General features: G+C 44.9%; 1 protein-coding gene across 1 annotated transcript in view; it reads left to right on the top strand.

Annotated features, from left to right (window-relative positions):
• Positions 1 to 209: 209 nt before the first annotated feature.
• Positions 210 to 23,380, top strand: part of nlgn4xa (neuroligin 4 X-linked a) — an 86,202-nt gene continuing 63,031 nt past the window's right edge. Inside the window, exon 1 of the mRNA XM_060055472.1 lies at positions 210 to 360. Within this exon, the coding sequence (XP_059911455.1) occupies positions 240 to 360 (121 nt within the window). The 5' untranslated portion in view covers positions 210 to 239. The remainder of the gene's footprint in view (positions 361 to 23,380) is intronic.

Here is a 23,380-nt window from a genome sequence, read left to right as displayed (position 1 = left end):
AATACGCTGTTGGAGTTGTGCTTATTTTGGTATACGTTTTTTTGTTGCTGTTTTTGTTTTGGCATCGACAGACACCTTATAAACTAGAGCTTACTGTGTGTTTGTGTGTGTGTGTGTATGTGATGGATTTGCTGTTCCATATGACCTTGAGGTGTAAAGGTCAACTGACTGCTAACTGTCTCCCCCCCCCGATCCTCCTCCCTGCAGACATCCATGACGAGAATGGGCTGAAGCCGGTGATGGTGTACATCCACGGGGGCTCCTACATGGAGGGCACCGGCAACATGATCGACGGAAGCATCCTGGCAAGCTACGGCAACGTCATCGTCATCACTATCAACTACCGCCTGGGGGTGCTCGGTGAGTCGCCACGACGATGATAAACGATGGGGTCATAACGTTAGAGGTTCTTGCTGAGAGGGCTGTGGGTGTGTTTGTTTTTGTGGGGATGAGATGTTTTTGTGTGTTTTTTTGGTGTAAGTGGATGAGATGTTTTTGGGGGCGTTTGTTTTGTTTTTTCTAGGATGACATCTTCTTGGGGGCATTTGTTTCGTATTTTGTAGGATGAAATGTTTTTGCTGCATTTGATTCATTGTTTCTTGGAGGAGATGTTTTGGTCAATTGTTGGTGTGCAAGGATGAAATGTTTATTTGGGAGTTTGTTTCGTGCATTCCCCAGTGAAATGTTTTGATGTGTTTTTGGATTGTGAGGATGAGATGTTTTGGTGCGTTTGTTAAATATTATCCTGGATAAAATGTTTTGGTGCATTGTTGGTTTGCAAGGATGAGATATCTCAGTGCGTGTTTTTAGTGCGTTTGATTTTTGATTTTTCAAGGATGACAAGTTGTTGTGCGTTTTTGGGTGTGAGAGGATGTTTTTGGGGTGTTTGTTCTGTGTATTCCAGGATGAAATGTTTTGATGCATGTTTTGGTATGCAAGGATGATATGTTCATTGGTGCGTTTGATTCGTTGTTTCTAGGACGAGATGTTTCGTTGCGATTTTGGTTTGCAAGGAGAAATTCATTTTGGTGCGTTTGTTTCGGGAAAATATCCTTCCTTCTGACATTGGACTTACTGTAAGTCTCTCTGAATAAAAGTGTCTGATTAATGCCCTGAATGTAAACGTAATGAGATATTTAAGGTGTTAAACCACACAGTTTTGTCCTCAAAGCTTTAACCTCTGCATGTTTAGGAACGCATTCACTTTGTGCCTCGAAACAATTTGATTTTATTTTGCTTTTTGGTGTGTTCACTTACTTTTCTGCGTAGTCTCACTTACTTTACTGAAGGTTATTTATGTTTCCACGCTTCGGGGAAAGGATGTATTTAAAGTCGACGTACGAAAGAGTCACAGCCTAGAAGTACAACTGCCGAAAGGGTGACAATTCCTGTCGTGTTTTTAATAGCAACTATCATGATGCGGAGAGTTCTCAGAGTCTCTCTCTCGATCTTTCCCTCTCTATATATTTATATTTCTCTCTCTCTCTCTCTCTCTCTCTCTCTCTCATCTACCGTCGTTTTTAAATAGCGTCGATCCCGATGTGGAGAGTTCTCTCGTCTTAGATGAAGGTTATCCAGTTGTGTAGTTTTGCGTTCAGACGCATATAACACCGCTCTTGTCTTGTGTTTGTTTCTTCTTAATGCTGTGGATGAAGGGAGGGAGATTGATAAGTTGCGACTCCATTTTGAAAGAATGGCTTCCATCAGCTGGAATTGTATGCTGCCGTCAAAACCAATGGTTTGATTTTAGTGTTGCAGGGCCCATTCGTAGCGGCACATTTGCACATTATTCGCTCGAGGGGAAACAGGCTTTTCGTTTCTCTGCGTTCGGCTCTTCCCACAGAGACGCAGTTGGATCATTTTTCCGTTACTTCAATGACCCTTCAAGAGTGTGTGGAGACTGCATTGATCTCAATGCCGTGGTTATCCTCAATAACCCACACTGGTTGTTTACAGGAGGGAGGGAGGGAGGGAGAGGAAGGGGTGAGGGAGGAGGGAGGGAGGGGGTGAGGGCAGGGGCGGATTGGGACAAAAAATCGGCCCGGGCATTTTGAACCAGACCGGCCCACTAAATTCGATAACACACCTTTTCAGTCTTTTTGGTCTCTCGAATGTCTACACCAACCAGGCTTTTAGCTAGCAGGGCGTCTGCCCTATAGTCTACTAAAAAATAAGAAGAAATGGGACGCCCTACTTTTAGGCAGGACGGCCTAAAGACGCCCTATTTTTCTCCCGTTTTACCTGTTAACTTGGCTGAATGTGATCAAAGTTCACCGTTTCAGTCGCTTCAGTGCCCTAGTGAAGTCTAGAATCATACATATGCCCTGCCAATTAGAAAATAGCATTGCTGTATTCCCGCTACAACAACGTTACATCATGATTCCAACGAAACATTGATTCACAGGCTCGCAGAAGCTACAGAAGACAGCTGTCTCACCGCACGTCACTGAACCTACTACTTTATGAGTTCAACAAGAGTTTGTGTGTTAAGGTGGTGGTCTTAGTTAATCTAAATTCAATACAATACAATATACATCATACACTTTAAAGTTGTGTAGAAAGTTGTTTCTTTTTGTTAAAGTTGTTACTTGAATTTTGTACCTTGTTGCCTAGTTTCAGTTACACTCACTGTTATTATGTATTAAATTACTAAACATATAAATAAATCAGTGTAATTGTAATATTACCTAAAAACTATCAAGTGCTGTACAAAAAATCCTAGCTAAAAGCCTGACTCCAACTGTGCAACTATTTTCCACATACCTTAAGCCATGCAATGAGTTAAAATCAATCAGTGAGAGTGGACGCATTATACACTTCCAAAAGGTGTTATTTATTAACAAAAAAAGTATACTCCACGTCCATCACAGTAATGGGTAGAGTTCATCCGACTGGGTGTGTACCTGCGTTTAATAGAAGACAAAGACGAAAAATAGAAGACAAAGACAAAGAATAGAGAAGAGAAGAAATGATGGATCAGATGTTACTCTACTGTATCAAGAGTAGTACCCACTAAATTGTGAACTTACCCAGTCAAAAGGGAGCCTACTACTCATCCCACAAACATGGGGTTGGAATTTGGCGTTAGAAGCTATTCTCTAGCACAGGGGTTTTCAACTGGTTTTGTCCCAGCGACCACCATTAGACTATTTTTTCAATTTAACTTCAAAAGTACACGGAGGCTATGCTTAACTGCAAATGCTTGTCAACTTCACGCACGGGACTGTACATTCTGAATAATGCATGGCATGACGTTAGGGCGCAATGCATTAACATTAGCACTTCACAGGCTACCATAGACTGGATATGTGCAAGGCTAAATTATGACAGTGTGAATCTCATTTATAATATTAAACTATTGAATGTGATTTACCGAAAAATACCCCTGGACGGAGTATAGGGCTATCATAATTCGGTATCTGGACCGCGCACCAATAGGCTAACGGGCTAGCCCACCACTCAAACACACAACATTAGAGTGTAGGCTAACGGCTGGCTGTTTCAGAGTAGAGTAGGCTGAGGGCTAGCAACAGCTACAGACTTGTCTTGTATTTACAATGCAAACGAACTTGGCCATAGAACATAGGTCCTAAGTCAAACATATTTTAGAGACGTTTTAATTCATGATCAGTAAGCTTACCGTAGGTCGTTGTATCGTATCGCCACCAGCATCACTGTCATCCACGGGAGCTGAGGATGGCCCTGCCGTGGCAAACATTTCTGATATTTTGCCACATTTGGCAGCATTGGCTTGAAGAGCAAGCCTCTTCTTGTCTCGCAGTTTCTCTGCACCCCCTTTTCTCTTTCTCTCCATTTTGGACTGGAGGATTCTCACGAAACGTGCGTTTCTGTGCACCGACCAAGCTAAAGGTAGAAGGTGTTTTGTGATATGATTGGACGAGCCCCTAGTCAGTACAGAAGACAGCCAATGGGCCGCAGACTAGCGTGCACGTGTCAAGAATGTCAAGGCCATGGGCCAAGCTGAGTTTGTTTACCGTCCTAATGCATTATGTAGGCAGGTCCAAATCGAAAGGGATTGGTGTTGGGTCAGCCCAGGGGATGTGATTGGGCCAGCCCAGTGTCAATAGGGCCGCTGATGAACTACTTTCGTGGGCCAGACCATTATATGAAATAAATAAATAAATAATAATAATAATAAATCGGGACTACTAATCAGTACATAAGTAATAGGGGTGTCAACAATAATCGATTCGGCGATGCATCGCAATGCGGGGCATGCACGATTCAGCATCGATGCGGCAACGTGCCATAATCGATTATGTCGCTGTTTATTTTCGGGCCTCAAGTGGACAATAGAGTTGTGAAGTACATGCTAAGCAGCGGCGCTAGCTAGCAACAACAACACTAGCCTGATTTCCACCGGGGACGTAAGCGCCGCGGAACGGCTGTGCCGCGGTCACTGCTGCTGATCGCTGCCTCTCTAATCAATGAAACCCTTTCCACCGGCTCAGCAGCGTCCCAGAAGCGGTGCGGCGTGCCGCAGCGCTACCATTCCGTAGCACTTCTATTTTTGACGCGAGCCGTTGCTGAACCGCGTCATGAACGATGGCACCAGGTCAGCAGTCAATCAATCAAAGGGTCTCAGAGGGTCGGCAACATGGACGACGAGAGACTGATTGTCGAAGTGGAGCAACATAAAATGATTTATGAAATATATCATCAAGGACAATGTCAGAAAGGACAAAGCCTGGCATTTAATTGCAGTAGGTTTGGGAGTGGAAGGTGGAAAAATGTGCCTTATTGTGTGCAGTAGAATTTTGATGCATCGCAATGCATCACAATGCATCGTCGAATCGAATTGTTACCTCGTGAATCGTAATCAAATCGAATCGTGAGGGCAGTGCCAATGCACACCCCTAATAGTTAATATATATTTATATTATATATAAATATGTATATAAATATGTATATATATATATATATGTATATAATATGCAGTATTGACTATATTTAGTCACCTGCGTCGGAGATGGGGGTGTGGGTAAAGGTGTTCTGGGATAAAAGTGTGCACTGCGGAACAGACCAGAGAGAGAGAGAGAGAGAGAGAGAGAGAGAGAGAGAGAGAGAGAGAGAGAGAGAGAGAAGGAAGATGTGAAGGGAAGGAGAGAGAGATCAAGAGCGAGAGAGAGCGAGAGAGTGCAAGACAGAGAATTCCCAAGGGACGATAAGGCAGAAACCACAGAGGGGAGAGAGTGAGAGAGGAAGGGCGTGCGAGGGGTGCATGGGCGAGATAAGGAGGTGAGACGAGGAGGAGAGTGAGCGAGGGAGGGCGTGCAAGGCTGTGAACAAGAGAGGGGAAGACAGGGAGACGGTGTAAGACGCCGAGAGCACGTCTTAATGCAAGTATCATCAACTGTGTTCCTCTTGCACTAATTCGCTCTTCAAGCCCCTCTCCCTCTCTCCCTCACTCTAGCTCTCTCACGCTCACGCTATCTGACTCTCGCTCTCGCTCTCTCTCTCACTCCCACTTTCTCTCTTGCTCTCTCTCTCTTTCTGTCTCTCTCCCCATCTTGCTGTCTCTCTCACCGACTCAAAGCTTCCTGATTTAGCACAGATTTTTTTAACGTTATCTGTTACCCTTTTGCCACATCCTCCTCCATTCCCTCCCTCCCTCCCTCCCCCTCCCTCTCCCCTTCCTCCTCCCAAACACATCATAGCAGGTCTTGTTGACCTCTGCACAGAAGCACACACACAAACTCACACTAACAATCACACACATACACACTCAAACACACACACCCACACACACACACACACACCCACACACACACACACACACACACACACACACACACACACACACACACACACACACACACACACACACACACCCATCGTCTTTGTACACCCCCCTCCCCTCCCTTGGTGTGAATTATTAAAGCGTGCGATGGAAACCAAACCAAAGTGTTTGCAACTCACACATTCACCCATTCATTCACACCTTCATGGTGGTCTCTCGTTCGGAAACCGTGATGGCGTCCCTCTCGGTCGGTGTCGGAGGTGATCTGTCGCCCGGCATGAATCTATGTGTCGCCGAGTCGCGGAGTGTGTAGCATGTGCGTAGCTTGTGTGTCGGCGTTGTAGTTTAGGGAGGCTATAAACTTCCACAGCAGTTTAATATTTAATGTACTAATAAACATATACTTCACTAAGATACATATACTTCACTAATATACATATACTTCCCTGATGTACATTAACTACAAAATCACAAAAGGAGTTCAGTACTTCCATGTGCTTATGGTGTGTTCCTGAATCCTTGGACGTCAGCCTTCCGAGTTGTACTTTTGATGTAATTTCCGGTCTCGGAGCATTCATAGCATTCCTGTACTTCTTTGCGATTGTGTCATGAAATTGGCTAGTCGTTGTTTATTGTTAGCTACATTAGCCTCTTTAGCAAACCAGCCCGAAAACAAACAACACAACTTTACATTGTATTGCACGCACAGCAAGACCATGCAATGTATAAATTGGTGACCGGAATAAAGTAGCAATGTAATTAAGTGTGAAGAATAAAGTAGCAATATAATTAAGTGTGAAGAGTGTAGACCGAGAGCATCAGTGAGAGTAGACCGCATCACTGCTCTCGGTCTACTCTCAGATTTTAGAAAGATGAAGACAAAAAGGGGGCGTGCCTCAGAAATGCCGCAAGAAAGCTGTGAGATCTTCGCCTTTCGACTCGGAAGTCTGTCTTCCGAGTATTGAGGAACACAGCATTATATACATATACTACATTCGAGCAGTGTTGCCAACTCTTCAGGAAGGAAAGTAGCTATTGGCTCTCCTAAAAGTCGCCAGAAATCGCTAGATGACGTCATCGCCTAATTTGCATAACCGGAAGTATAAGAAAAAAACACAATTTTATTTTTTTGCTTAGTCCCAATTTTGCTTACCGTAAATGGCAGCGTTGTTTGAGCTGAACTGTAAGGCTTTGCCTTTTGAATATGCTTTTTTTTTTCACTGAGTTTGGCACAGAAATCGACCTTGCAATAGCTACAGTATGCTCGTTTATCATCAAGCGGGACAATAAACGGCTTTAACCAGCCCTTAAAAGCAGTGTTTGCTTCCCACTCTTTCCTATATTTTTGTTGATAAAGTTTTGACTGCGACATGGTAAAGACACACACACACACAGTGGACGAGGTGAGGTGAAGTGACTGAGCCTGAGGCAGTGTGAGTCAATGTAACACAGCGATTTATTATTTTATTTAGACAAAGAAAATATTAAATTTTCCCGCCCTGACTGTACGTCAGGGTCCGGGATCAGTCGGCGGCGGCTTGCTGGCCGGGACGCGGATTAATTTGCAGCCCGGATGCCGAGGCGTGAACGTCTCCTGTTAGCTCCTGCTAACAGAGCAGCTGGGAGGGACTGCTGCACGAGGACTGGGCTGGCTGTAAGTGCTTTGAGACGGGGGAGGGGCCGCGCAGGCACCCGGTGCTCGTTGTGAAGAGGTAATAGCGATAGTGCTTTCACCTCAAAAAGTCGCCAAAAGTCACCAATAACAGCTGAAAAAGGAGCTTGATTTGTCGCTTGTCGCTGTTTTGAAAAAAAGTCGCCAAAGGGGTCTGAAAAGTAGCTAAATATAGCGACAAAATCGCTAAGTTGGCAACACTGCATTCGAGTTCAGTACTCAAAGTACTCGTATTTATGCAGTATTGATTCCCCTCACCTCCGTACTCTCTCTCTGGTTGGCTGTGTTCACGTCACATGATGCGTCACATGATGCGTCACATGACACTGACCCTCAATCACGGCCAATTAAAGACGCAGGGCTTCGTTGATTGACAGCTGCCGCTTGGCGCACACACGGTGAATAGAGGTGCATTCTGGGTAATTACCTCCAGTGTGCGGCCTTGACGGTTGTCAGGGTGACACAAAGAGAGAGAGAGTTGTTGTGAATGGGTGAATGTGTGTATGAGTGGGTGATTGTCAGGCCTTGCGTGGTTGAACTCCGCCGTCGGTGTGTAAACGTAAGTGTGAACCAGTATTCACAGTTTCTTTCTTCAATAATTTACCTTTTAAACACAGACAAAAAAAACATTAGATTATACAGCAATAATTAATAAATAAACACACTCATTAAAACACAGAGTTAAAAAAGAGCTTCCCCTCCTGCACAGTGCATACTGCTGAGGTGAAGCACCATAAGTCCCTGAACTCTTCCATTGTGCCCATTAATGAGTGGTCCCTGAAGTCCACCCTGACTCTGGCCTGGACCCCAAACATCTCTGCCAGCCCAAGGCCACAAAATTCAACAAACACCAATTTTTGGAATTTTCCTTATCGTAACCATCATCAAAGATAAAAGCAGACTCTGACCAAACCTCTCCACAATTTAAAAACACTGTTTTTAAAATATGATAAAGGACTCTCAGTCTGTGACAGTCCAAATAGCAATGGACTAGAGTCTAAATTTTTTTGACGGAATGGACAGTTCTCGGACACCGTGGGGTTGATTTTTCCAATGAAACTATTCACAGACAGAGCCCCCTGCAGGATCCTCCACTGCAGGTCTCCTGTTCTCTTGTTTAGGGGAGGCTTGTAAAGGAGGCTCCATACAGGCACACGGCCCTGCAGCCTCTTCTTCCCCACTGTGTCCCTCCTATTGCTCAGGTTGTGTTTGTGTGTAGCCACCACACAGTACTTATACTTTTCCCTGAAAGTTACTAACTCCATCCTGGACTTGGAAAGGCCCATGGGTTTCACCAGTCTGGACTGGTCCACCGACAGATCCCCTTTGTCTGGTACATCCGCCCTGCTGAAGTAGTCCCTCAGCATCTCTCGCCCCTCACTGTTCAGTCTGCTAATCCATTGGTTCATGATGTCTCTGGTGTGCCGGCTGGACCTCAGACCCAAGAGAGAAGCCAAAGCCTCAGTGTTGTGGAGCCCGGGCCCTGCCTCCTCCACCACCTGCCTCAGCTTGACCACCCCAGTGGAGCGCAGGCGCTGGGTGAGGCCAGGGCTGCTGCCGCCTTGCACATCCAGCCGAGCCACACCAGGGGCTCTTCCAGGAGCCAGAACAGAGACACAGCGGGCCCCAGTCCGTCCCATTTAAAAAGAGTCCATGCTTTGAAAACACCACGATAAAAAGGAGGCAAACTACACACACGAAAAAAAAACAATTCAATAAAAACAAAGATTTGTCTAAAAAGAGGCCAGCTATCTTCCTTAAATTATGCCTGTTGGCTGTCTCCAGACGACATCATCATGCCCAAGAGGTACCACTGGATAAACTGCAGCCTGAAAGCCACAGCTCTGCTCCCCAGGTTAACTAACCCTTGCCCCCCCCTCTTCTTTTGGAAGATATAACACACTCTGAGGAACCCAATGCAACTCTTCCCAGAAAAAGTTTAAAATTAACATTTGCATGTTAATTTTCTACAGAGGGTTCTAAACATTTCAGTCTGTGCCACAAGGTGGACGCTACAAGATTATTAATAATTAGGACCCTTCCTCTATAGGACATGCGGGGAAGCAGCCACCTCCACTTAGGGTACACTCACACTAGGCCATCTGGCCGTGGCCGTGGCCGTTTTCACACCTAACCGTGCTCAAATCTGCCAGTGTGAGTGTGGCCAGTCTGGCCAGGCCAGGCCAATTTGGCCACTTGGGAGAGGTGTACTGCTACGGTACGGGCCGCTACGGTACAGATGCTAATGAGCCGACACGCGCACACGCACGGCTACGCAACCTGAGCTGGATGATGCAGAGTCCATGCGAGGACCACAGACATAATAAAGGCGACGAGCCTTCTTTCCCATTAAACGGTAAACATATACCCAAATAAGCAACAGACTCAGCAAAGTGCGAACTGTGTTCTCTGTGTTGTTGTCCATTGTTGTTAGAACTCTGACTGGCGGCAGACTTTATTATGGTCCATGCAGCGGACGCTTGGTGATGACATGTTACTTACGACGTGATGACGTATGTACAAGAGCCTACCGTGGCCAGGCCACAGTTGCAACGGCCAACGGCCACGGCCAGATGGCCTAGTGTGAGTGCAGGCCAGAGAACAATGGGGCCATTTCAGCACGGTTAGGTGTGAAAACGGCCAACGGCCACGGCCAGATGGCCTAGTGTGAGTGCACCCTTAGCCAGCTTCCCCTCCAACTTCTCCAACACACCCTCCCAGTTCTTCCTTTCTCTCTGTTCATCCCCCAGATGAACCCCCAGGTATTTTAAACCCCCCCTCTTCCAGCTCAGCCCCCCCCGGCAGCTGGGGCAGACCCGCAGACCACCTCCCAACTGCCAGCGCTTCACTCATGGCCGAGTTCCGAGTTCACTTTGGCAGGTGAGATCTTCCCAAATGTATCAACAATCTTGCCCAATTTATTAATGTCCTTCTGATTTTTTATAAAAATGATGATGTCATCTGCATAGGCTGATGAAATAAAATTTGAACTAATATCAGGTAAAAACAGGCCATCAATAAAACCACGAACATTGTGCAACATGGGTTCTATAGACAGTGAATACAACATACCAGACATGGAGTCTTGTCGAATACCTCTTTCCCTTTAAAAGGTTTACACAGACCACCATTTATCTTTAGCACACTCTCAATGTCCTCATACAGGACATTCATCTTAGCTATCAGACCCAGGCTGAGGCCGTACCTTTGTAAAACTTTCCACAGGTAGCGGTGCTCAACCCGATCAAAAGCTTTTTCCTGGCCTAAAGAAACCAGACCAGTATCTAAACCCAAAGAACCGGAGACTTCCAAAATATCCCTAATAAGTGAGAATTGTCAACAATGGACCTGCCGGGCACACACCAAGTCTGAGAACGGTGAATGAGCTGGTCCATCAACTTCTTCAGCCGGTTGGACAGGACCTTTGAAAGCAGCTTGTAACCTACGCACAGAAGTGAGACGGGCCTCCAGTTCTTCATCTCCTGCAGGTCTCCTTTCTTGGGCAGCAGAGTGAGCACAGCCCTCCTGCAGCTCTGTGGGAGAGAGGAGTCCTCAAAGCTCTCTGAGAAAACCCCCAGCATGTCTAGAAGTACAGTCCAGAAAACTCAGAGAATTCAGAGGGCAACCCATTAATACCGGGAGCCTTACCCCCCTATACACTCTGCAAGGCAACAAACACCTCCTCCTCAGTTAGGGGCCCCTCCAGCTCCCTGTTAGTCTCCTCTGACACTGTGGGCAGGTTCTCACAGAACGAGTCAAAAACAGCATCATTCACCTGGTACTCTACTATGTCTGTGAGCTGGTGTCCGTCCTCTGACCGCAGCGCATGGATCTGTCTGCTCCATAGGCGTAGCGGCCATATACATTGGGGGGTACAAGTCCCCCCCAATGTTCAGATATGCCCAAAATGTCCCCCCCAATAAATCGCTGGGAATAGGGATATAGCAATTCAATATTTATATGGGTAGAACACTTAGGTTTTCCCTGAAGTACACTCCGTTCCCTGAACGCATCTCTGCACAAAGTGCGCGCCTCATCCTCATCGTCGTCATCCGCTTATCCGGGGTCGGGTCGCGGGGGGAGCAGCTCAAGCAGGGGGCCCCAGACTTCCCTTTCCCGGGCCACATTGACCAGCTCTGACGGGGGGATCCCGAGGCGTTCCCAGGCCAGTGTTGAGATATAATCTCTCCACCTAGTCCTGGGTCTTCCCCGAGGTCTCCTCCCCACTGGACGTGCCTGAAACACCTCCCAAGGAAGGCGCCCAGTGGGCATCCTTACCAGATGCCCGAAAGTGCGCGCCGCACACCCTAATAACTCAATCCGATTCCATCTACAGCTCTTACAGCCAATGAGAATATGGCTGTTCGGGCTAGCTAGCCAATGGGATAGATCCATGATTTGATTCGTCCCCGCACGTGCGGCTCGGTGACGGTGACTTGTCACTCGATTGCATTGGTCATCAACCGTCTTTTTTACATGACCACGGAATCAAAAACATCAACAACAGCAAATGAGTGGCGTGTTACGATCGAAAACACAGGTAAGTTATGAAGCTTTTGATAGTGTCTCTCAAATTTCGTGGGTTGTTGTCGCTTCTCTAGCGAGCAGCATCATTAGCTATGTGTTACCTATGTAATAAGCCAGCTAGATGACGTTGGCCCCGGCCTCATTATGCCGACGTCTCAATGTTCCGAAATGTTCCCCTTTAGATCTAAATGCATGGGCAGTTTGGTTTTAAATATGCTGGGGACAGAGATGCATTCGGAAGTGCATTTTCAGAATAAGGATGCACTAGTTTTTCTCTCTTTAGTGCAGTTAATGAAAGGTTCTGAAAGACGGCATACCCATGTAGCTAATACTAAGGAATAAAATGTATACAAAATCTGTCTGGCACGTTTTATGAAGAAAACGTTTCCAAAAAGTATCGGACATATGACCCACTATGCTCTGCTCCATGTATCCAATGTTGACAACGTGACATGACATGGCTAAGCTACCAACATAAACAAGAGGAGCTAGGAAAGGAAATTAACGGCGTGTTCAAGTTCAGAATGGGGCAAACGTGTGGCTACACTACACACAGCACTACAAAAATCGTCAAGATTGTATTTGGTGCTGCTTAGTGCGAGAGAGAGAGCGAGAGAGACAGAGAGAGAGGCCTGATTCACAAATTAACAAATGCCAGTGACAGTAAAGGTGTTGGCAAGCTGTAACAAATGTGCATTAGCAACCTTTGCTGGTTTAAGTGAATTCACCATCCTCTTTAGGGTAACTAGGCTTGGAGGTTTGGAGAGCGAAAGAGAAGAGCAAATGATTGGGAGTAGGAGAAGGGAGGTAAGGATGATAGTAGAATCTCATGTTAGCCAGGCCTGCCTCAAAATTGGCTGTGTCGCACACACGCACTTGTGTATGTCACCATGGGTAAATCTTTCACATACACTGTAGGCCTACGAAGTGCGCAACCATTCTCAGCACTCCATTTTAGGAACTATCAATGTTGTTCATTGTAACAACAAGCCTGCGTGAAGTTTTAACTTGTCTCTCATGATGTTAGTGGAGCTTGTGTTATTTCACAGTCGTCATGAGCAAGAGGAAGCAAGAGGGTTGCAGAGACAATCGGCAATGTTTTGCCTCGTCTCAGAAAAGAAACAAAGTAACTAAAGAGGGGTGATAAAATGAGAAGTGTTAACCTATCAGTTGTAGCATTACAGTACAGTAGAGTTAATAGACTACAAAAAACTAGCCATAGAATTATTGTCATTCAGATCAAAAGTGGTTTGTTGACTATCTGAGAGAGGAACAGTACTTGTTATCTGATAATATTTCTTCCCTGTGGCATGTCCACTTTGGTGGATGAAAGGATGAAAGCAGTGTGTGTCAATCTGGTAGTGACATAGAGGTGAGTAGCCTAAGAGAGGAGTTCTGGAAACTAATAGAGCCTTGGCTTTTCCTATGTTCAATGCAATTTGTAAGTTACTTTGGATAAAAGCGTAAATATTAATGGTTTAAACCGAATTGTGACATTAGAGCAGAATCCTGTTGGCAGTGGCACTGATGTCTATAGTGTGTTTCAGTAGTCTACTGGTAAATAGTTTGCTGATATCTGTGATATTATTCCTTCCATGTTTCCTCTGTTGTGTTCAGAGTAGAGCTAGTGAGCCAGCGGGAGAGACAGAAAGTTTGGAGGATGAAAGCACAGGGAGAGTTTGTCAATCTAGTGGTGGCATATAGGTGAGTCGACTAAGAGAGGAGTAAATATGAAAGGTTAAGACCGAATCATGACATTCACGCAGAATCCTGTTAACACACATGTATATAGTGTAGGGTTGTCAAAAAAGATTATACTCAGATACTAATCGATCAAAATGAAAAAAAAAAAAATCGGATTAGATACTTATGTGCAACATTATCGATACTAACATAATCGCTGTCTTCATCATCTTCATCTCTTTTTTTTTCTCGCCTCCTTCAGTTGACACACAACTCTACACAGCAGCGTTGCAGTTGCTAATATAGCAATATAATAATTATTAAGTCAAATTTCATTCAAGGTTACAAAACATTGTATAATGTATGTATTCATAGATTAATCCATAACTACCGTAATCAGAAAACATTTAGGTTATGTCCTTGACATGTCTAATTCTTTAACAGTGCATCATTCAAGACGGCTAATGGTTTCACAATGAGATTAGCTCAGTGCGCTCTCTCGTGAAACTCATCTATGTACTCATTAAACAAGTGGATGAAAATATCTTTTCATCCAGTTTCTTCTCCTTCAAAAGCTGTGCGCGGACAGTGTCACTGTGAATACCACAGACCAAACTGTCTCTTATCAGTTCATCATGTAGTGTCCCAAAGTCACATTTCTTGGCCATTACTTTCAACGTGGAAACATATGACTGGATTGACACGTGCCGTTTCTGGTCAGTTGTGTTGAATGCATGTCTGTCCATTATTACGTTCTTTACTGGCAGGCATAGTTCCTCAAATTTCTTTACCAGCACGGCATGGTCCTCGCGATCTGTGCCGGCCGCAAAATCAAACGTGTCGAGTTTATCCAATGCCTCCAGCCGGCGAGGTTGAGAAACGTGTAGGCTTTCACTTTCGTACTAGCCGTTGTTAGCCCGGCGTTGCTATAGACGTGCCATTCCCTCTTGTAATTCTCCCAGTTGTGAGCGATATCCTTGTTAAAGACGAGTGGGTCGATCTGGCAGAGTCCTTGTGCCATCTTAGATTAGATTCAGCTAAATTCTGGCACCATGTAGACGTGCATGAATGAGGAAGACTGTCAACAGTCACGGTGTAACACCCATTAGCTTTTATTAGCCAAGAACCACACACAACAACCAACGTGCCCAGCATTCTCAGCACCCCTTGACGTCATCATGCTGTAGCAGTAACCATAGAAACTGTCACAGTCTACACTTTCTTAGGATTTTCACCACACTGCTGTCACCTCAGCAGGCTCAGCTCGTTTTCCAGGGGTTTTCTCCGGGCAAGTTCTCACGAGATGCCCCTCCCTCCCGCAGCAAAAGCATTTGTTAGAGTGTCAGAGTTGACAAACACTGCATAATCAAAATCATTCACTTTTATACTGAAAACTATATTCCGTTTAGCATCTTTCTTATTTAAAATCATATGAACTTGCCGTCTTTATCCCACGACATGTCTCATCAGGGGAGACTTGAAACCCGACGGCAACTTCCTTATAGCCGACACAATTTTCCCGTGCCTTGACAACTCCCTGATCAACACTTCATCCCCGATAATTTGGGGGATGTTGGAGATGGTGACCCAAAGGAATCCTTAACCACGATGCCGGTCTCCACTCCTTTGTTTTTCTTTTTCCTTACACTGTCAAAAAAAATCACAACTGCTCCATTCATCCGGGCAGCGGACATAATACTGCTATACCCGACCACCTCTCCTACTGCCAAACTGCAGTCCGCAACCGAGCACGGAAAAGTCGAGGAGATCCTGAAGCCGTGCATTTGGCTCAGATCGTCGAATGCCACCATGCTTCAGGCGCACCGAGAGAGAGAGAGAGAGAGAGAGAGAGAGAGAGAGAGAGAGAGAGAGAGAGAGAGAGAGAGAGAGAGAGAGAGAGAGAGAGAGAGAGAGAGAGAGAGAGAGAGAGAGATGCTGTGTCCCTCCTCGACCGTCGAATCTGCGGTTGTGCTGCCATTGTGCGAGCTGAGGCGCTGTGCGATGTGTGTTGTGTGCGTCTATCTACTCTCTCTCTCTCTCTCACTCTCTCTCTCTCTGTCTGTCTCTCTCTCTCTCTCCCTCTCTCTCTCTCACATGCATGCGTGAATGAATGTGAGCGAGTGCGGCTGAGCGTTTGGCGTGGTGAGTGAGGGATTTTTCTAACTTTATTATTGTCTAATTGTTTGTTTTTGTATGTTCGTTTTGTTTATTAATAACCTCTCTAGTTTGGTCGGTTAATTTGTGTTCATCAACTTTGTTTGGATTGTTCGTGTAACTTCGTTAACGTTAACGTCGTTAACGTTAACATCGTTACCGGCCTTGCAGGGCATAATGCCCACAGGCACGAGTTCGGAGGCGGGTGGGGAGAAGCTTTCACGGCAGCATGGCGTAACGCTCTCCCCCGCTGCTCAGGTGTCCGTGGAGGAGTGTTGCTTGGCAATTTGGGAGAAAGTTTTCCTCGCGAATGAATAGTGCGGTGGTCATTTTTCTAGATAGTTTTGATAAGGTTAATAGAGTAGTGATTCAATATTTATTTACTCAAATTCTGCCGCTTGCAAGCCCAGCAAGAAGGGTGAACACTTCGAACGTTCCTCCGTACGTAAGAAACGAGGCATTGGGGACAGAACTGGGCCGGAACGGACACCTGGTGTCTCCCATAAAATTGGTAGTTCTTGGGGGAAAATCCCCCCGTGTAAAGCATGTGTTTACCTACAGAAGGTATGGTTTCATGGTCTTAAAAAATAATGAAGCCGATCTAAATCTAGTCTTGAAATTCATGGTAGAAAATTTTGATTACACAGTCTTTGCCACTTCGGACAATTTGAAGTGTTTCAAGTGCGGACAGGAGGGGCATTTTGCCCGTTTTTGTGCATCATTGAGCGGTGGTGCAGGGGTTCCCCCGGCGTCTGCCGCTGACGGGGTCCCATCGGTGGCTGCCGCTGCTGCTGCCGCGGTGGCCCCGGGGGCTGCTGCTGACGCTACCGCTGGCGCGGTTCCCTGGCGGCTACCGCTGATGCAGAGGCGCCGGCGGTTGCTGCTGTCGGAGTCGCCCTGGCGGCTGGTGCTGCCTCTGCCGTGGTGTCCCCGGGGGCGGCTACTGGCGCTGCCGCGGTGACCCTGGCAGCTGCTGCTGCCACCGGCGCGGTGCCCTCGTCGCGGGCCGCTGTCACGGTGCCCGCGGCGCCTGCCACGGTCGCGTACTCTCGGTTGCGTCGGTGCCACTGGCGGCTCTTGCGTCTGCGGCCCCCCGCGATTTCCGCGTTGCCCCTGGCGGCCGCGATGTCACCCGCTTATGCCACGATTGTTCCCCCGGTGGCTTTGGTGGATGGTTTTGTTGGGCCTTTGGTTGGACCGACGCCCAATGTTGTTTTCGTGCAGAAGGGGTGTGTAGTTGGATATGAGGTGGCACAGGAGCTGCAGAAAAGGTCTGACCTTGGGTAACATTTTAGCCCACATTCTTCAATGGAAGAAGAAGAGGAGGAGGTGATGGAAGAGGATTCCTTGAAAGTGTCATGTAAAAGAAAGAAATTAGGTGCTGAAAAGAACAATTCCAAAGTAAAAAGAATAATAAGCTCTTCTTCCGAGGAGTCTGATACAGAATTGATGAATGACCTCAACCCCAAGAACAAGAATATAGGCCCACTGATTATTATTTTGAAAGCATCAAAAGATTCTTAGACAAAACAAAAGGGCACAGAACACAAGTGGGAAAGTACTTCCCCAATCTGAATGCTTTTATTGAGTCCGTAAAACATATTGGCTTGAAAAAAGAACACTGGGGAATCTTCTGACAGTGTTTTTTCTGATCAGGAAATATTTCGCCTTAAAAAATTGATTGTAAAAGCGAAATTTGAGATTGCTTCCAGTGATTAGAGTTTTTAAGCAGTTCTCTTTTTTATTGTGTTTCTTTCAATGCAGACCTTCCCTTTTAAAACCATGTGTGATTTTAAAATTGGCACATTGAATCTGAATGGTGCAAGGGACTGTTTAAAAAGAGCTTCTCTCTATCAATTAATTAAAGATAAGAGACGTGACAGTGGAGAGTGGAGATGTCTTTTAATAGAGATGGAGTGGGCATTTTGTTTTCCAATAATTTTAAACCAGTTTCATACAGTGAGGAGGTGGTAGTGGAAGGACAACTTTTAAAAGTTAAAACACAGTATTAAGGCGTGAAACTGTTTTTTATTAATATTTATGCCCCAACCAAAGTGACTGACCGGTTATGGTTTTTAGACACACTTGGCGAAGTAATAATCCAATGTGATAATGATGAGTATTTATTTTTAGGAGGTGATTTTAACTGTACTGAAGATTCTAGGTTAGACAGGAATCAACTGGAGCCTCATCCTGCCTCTCTGAGATGACTCACACGTCCAACGGCGTCTTGTGAGTTGAGGGACGTATGGAGAAGTTTCCATGGTATTCAGAAACAGTACACCTGGGCTCACAGGGTTAGGGTTAGAAGACAATGACAATGTTTTATCACTAGCTAGGCTAGATAGGTTTTATTGTTTTAAGCACCACCTCAATATTTTTAGAAGCAGTTTTATTATTCCTGTTGGTTTTACTGACCATTGTATGGTACATTGCTAAGGTTTAATCAATAAGGTAAACACAAATAGTGCTTTTTGGCATTTGAAGAGGTTTTTAGTTATTTTTGGGTTGAGTACAGTAAGAGTAAGGATTAGGATTATACCTCCTTACAATAGTGGTGGGATGTGAGCAAGTGCCGGATCAGACACTGCAGTATGTCAACAGCATACTCTCAATGTTAGCAGGGTCAGAGCCAGGTCAATGAGAGAACTGGAGATTGAGGTAGTGGATCTGCAGTCTCTTGCAGAGTCCACAGGAGATCGAGGTCATATTGAGGCACCTCACAGCAAAAAAGACAGCTTTGAGCAGTCTGCTGGGCGTCAAAGCACAGGGGGCGCTGGTCAGGTCCCGTTTTAGGGATGCAATGCACAGGGACGCCCCATCACATTATTTCTTCAGCCTTGAGTGCTGGAATGGTCAGAGGATGATCTCCCATTCTTTGCGCACTGACACCGGAGCAACTGTGTCTTTTCTGATGGAATATGCAGGTATGCAGCAGGTTTCTATAAGGAGCTGTACAAAAAAAATGACAGAGATATTTCTGACAGAGACCTGCCATTTTTAGAGGGTCTTCCTCAGGTCCAGCCCAACAAAGCCCTTGAGGAAGTCCTAACTGCCGAGGAGCTGCAGGCTGCAGTTTTGGGTTTGAAAAGTGGAAAGGCTCCTGGCATTGATGGTCTGCCTGCAGATTTTTATAAGTCTTTCTGGTCAGTCATTGGTGGAGACGTCGGTGATGTCCTCAGAGACAGTCTGGCCTCAGGGTGTTTGCCTTTGAGCTGCAGGTGGGCCGTCATCACGCTGCTTCCTAAGAAGGGTGATTTGCAGCAGCTTAAGAACTGGAAGCCAGTCTCTCTGCTGTGCACAGACTATAACTTGTTGTCCAATGCATTGGCTACAAGGCTGGGGAAGGTGATGGCGGAGGTGATCCATGTTGAACAGTCCAATTGTGTGCCTGGCAGGCTGATCACTGACAATGTCATGTTAATTCGGGATTTTTTGGAAGTCTCTGGTTCTTTGGGAGTAGAGACTGGTCTTATTTCCCTAGATCAGAAAAAGGCTTTTGACCAGGTTTAACATCAATACCTGTGGCACACGCTGCAGGTTTTTGGTTTCAGCCCTGGTTTCATAGCCATGATCCAGGTTCTGTACCTTGACATTGAGAGTATGTTGAAGATCAACGATGGTTTGAGTGGCCCTTTTGAAGTACAGAGGGGTGTGAGGCAGGGATGCAGTCTTTCGGGGATGCTGTACTCCCTGGCCATAGAACCCCTACTCCATAGCATAAGAAAGAAATTGTCAGGTGTAGTTTTCCCAGGGGGCAATGGTTGTTTGAAGATTTCTGCTTACGCTGATGATGTTGTGGTTTTTATCAAGAGTCAAAGAGACGTTTCTATCATGGAGGATATTATAAACAACTTCAGCGTAGTTTCGTCCGCAAGGGTCAACTGGGCTAAGAGTGAGGCATTGGCAGTCGGCAAAGGTGTAGCCACAGGTGTAAAGTTGCCAGGTTGGCTAGTGTGGAAAAGGGGTGGGATAAAGTATCTGGGTGTGTTTGTTGGAAGCAAGGATTATATGAAAAGAAATGGGGATTAGCTACCCCAGAGCCTCCTGTACCTCCAGAAGGAAGAAGGGGACATCGATTTTTGCATCTCGCCGACTGGAGTTCATCAGAAAATTTCTAACGTGGGCCCAAGGAAACCCCTGGCATGTTCCATTTTAAGACGTTTCGGTGAATATGGATTGGATACATCACTGTTTTTACTAGATTTGAGCCCATGTGTTTTTAACAACATTCCTGACTTTTACCGCAGTGTTTTTAACGTCTGGACTCTTTTTAAGAAGGAAAGGGTGGTTTGCCCCCCCTCATTGTACTGGTTGCTCAATGAACCAGTGATTTCGGGGGGACGTTTCTCAAGGCATGCCACTTTCGGACTAACATTCCAAGGAATGTTTTGCAAATCAAAGGTCACAACTTTGGGGAAGGTGGTGGAGCTGGCCGGGCCAGACCTGGAGGATGCCGCAGCCTTGGTTGGACAAAATGGGAGAGACATCAACTGACTGGAAACTAGTGTGTTCTTCTAAGGGTGTTTTACAATGGTTTTAGAGTTCCTGACTGTGACAATCCTTTCCCTAACCTTGATATTGTCCCTGATTTGGAGGGAATGGTGAAGGTTATTCAGCTGCGCACACTTGTAGGCACTCTGTGATTTATAAAGCAAAGATTGCGTACGGTGTGCATACGCAGGGTTTTATAAATCTGAATATTTTTTGGCGCACGCAAAACTTGGATTTTGGGCGTACGTACACTTTTAGTAATGATCCCACGCACAGTTTTTTAAATGAGACCCCTGGTGGTCTTAACCGGGCACAGGTTTCAATTTCGTCTGCAATATGCCGATAAATGTGTTAAATATATATTAAATATATATATACGTATGTTGCGTACATAATTGCACGTTATTTTTTGTTTTTGTTTTTTGATCTGTATACCGAGACATTGCTCGTTAGCAAGGGTTGATGGTTATTCGTGATTAAGGAATGCTAATTGCTAAACACTATCGGAAGGGAGTTGTCACATGGTGATCGACAAATCTGATCGTTGGTTAATCCTGCTGATAGGTCGGAGCGTGAAGGATATCGACAGTTTAGCGATCGCTGGGAGATTTTAGAGACTCGAACCGCTGTCAATAAATAGGGGTGATAGTTGTGTGAGGTTGAGGGAGAGGGAGGGAGAGAGGGAGAGGGGGGGAGAGGGAGGGAGAGAGAGAGGGAAGGAAGGAGAGAAAGGGAGAGGGAGGGGGAGGGAGGGAAAGGGAAAGAAAGGGGGAGGGAGTGAGAGGGAGAGGGAGATAAATTAGCTGAGATTATGTCAATATTGTTAGTATTGTATTTAAATTGAATGAAGTAGCAACATTGTGGAGAAAAAGAGAGGGAGCGGGGGAGAGAGAGAGAGAGAGAAAAAGAGATGGACTATCTCTTCCTTTTTCTCCTTATGTATCTCCTAGTATCGCCTCTTGTATCTCAGCTTGTATCTCCTGCTTGTTTCTCTTGCTTGTATCTCAGCGTAATAAATACAGCTGGGCGACGGGTGTGATCGATCGGAAAGAAAAACTGAGAAATGATTGATTGTTAGACGGCGACAAATGATCAGTGGCCAACGGGAACGCTGACCTTTGGGTTTAAAGACATACTTAGGTTGATAGCATGAGGAAGAATGGCAGTTGGTATATTTTACATTTACATTCAGAGTGGACAGACAGACGGTTTTATCAGAAGCGTCTTACAATAAGTACATTTGTCAGAAGAAAGGGAAAAAACCATATGTCGCTATATCGTCGGTAAAGTAACAATGTTAATAGAACCAAGTGCCAAGCACTAACAATCAATCGGTTTACCCATTGCCTGTATACAATAAAGATAGCTAGGGTAAGATACTACACCATGCTAAGTAGGGGAGAGCCGGGTCGATTTAACCACTTTTCAGTTAACCGTCTTTTTCAAAGATGACATTACGTATACAAATAATTTCAACATGTGATCAACAACTGACATGTGTGTTCTCTTAGTTACAAGTATAATTTAATACATATGTTGGATGATCGAGCTATTTTTTAACTTTGAACGTAAATTGACATCTGTTTCAAACGCCCCGCCTAGTCGGGACGTTTGAAACACACATGCGGGACAAATGAAACAGCATATTTTAAAAAGAAACTATTGACCTTAGTCTTGTTTTTATGCAACAAACCGGACAACATAGTTGTGTACTTGTCATTGCTAAAATTTCACATAATTCTGCATAATATAAATAGGTTAAAATATATTTTTGGCCCGTGCGTAACTGTGCGTAATTGTCAAGATGCACATTTAGATTAAAACTCACCTTTCTTCTTTTGGACGACTAAATTTGCATTAAATTTACTTATTTCCCTGTCCTAAGTCATGTTTAGGGATACACAGTTGAACATCCTTTTATTTATTTTAAACAAAAACTACCACGTCAACCGGATAACATGACTCCTGTTGCGTTTGATACAAGTGTTTCAATCGTCCCGACAGCGACTGCTGACACTTAAACTTTTTTTACCTCTAGACTTCAAAACTCTGACATTGCACACTTTAGCACAGGCTTAAGTACTAATAAATCTGTTGTATAGTCATATTATTATGGCATGAAACAAAAAACACAACTATTTATTGCAAAAAAACTACCGCAGGAAGGATTTTATTTAGCGCTCTCGAAAACAGGTTCGGGGGATAACATTTGAACGGTGGGACGTCATTACACAAAGTTTGCGGGGTTGGTCAGTCTTGCGTACTGAACGTAGTGACGAAATTTGACGTGAAAGCCATGTGTGGTTTTCGAGGAAATCGCTGTGTTTCAATCGTCCCGTGTTTCAATCGACCCGGCTCTCCCCTACTGTTTTTAAGTGCCAGGACGTACAAACACACAATAAGTGTGTACATTAAGTGTCAGGATGTACAATCATACAATAAGTGCCTACATTAAGTGCCATGACATACAAATATACAATAAGTAGTAACTGAAACGGTGAGTATGAGTCTCTTGCGGAAGTTGCTGATATTTGGTTTACTGTTGACTCTCTGGAGTGACAGTGAAATCTAAGTATTTCCTCATTAACGAGATTTTCTCTTACTTATTTTCTAAGATTATTGGGCTGCCCCTGCTAAGCTTTCCATAATGAGAAGATAACGAGTTTAAACAGCGAAAAACCAAAACATTAAAGTTATGAAATAAATGTTAATTAACTTGTGATTATGACTCGGGATTTGATTATTCTTATTACCCAGCCGCTGCATCAACTTCTTTTCATCATTATTTTAAGCATACTTGAATATTGATCCTCAATATTATCATTATTCACTCACAACTATATATTATACTACTTCAAAAAAACTTTCCTGAAGATAGAAACCACCGACTCGTTACCGACGTCTCCGCTAATTAATTTGCCTTGCTTAAACGCGCTTTCTGTTATTAATTAGCATTGGAGATACAATCTCTTGTATCTCTTGTTTCTCTCCTGTATCTCCTATGGTAGCTCCTATTGTATCTCCTCTTGTATCTCTTCTTGTATTCCCTATTGTATCTCTTCTTTTAGCTCCTCTTATATCTCATTGTG

This window comes from Gadus macrocephalus, chromosome 7 (assembly GCF_031168955.1).
Source record: "Gadus macrocephalus chromosome 7, ASM3116895v1".
Classification (NCBI taxonomy): domain Eukaryota; kingdom Metazoa; phylum Chordata; class Actinopteri; order Gadiformes; family Gadidae; genus Gadus; species Gadus macrocephalus.
Note: the sequence above shows the minus strand (reverse complement) of the source record. Positions and strands in the feature narration are given on the sequence as shown.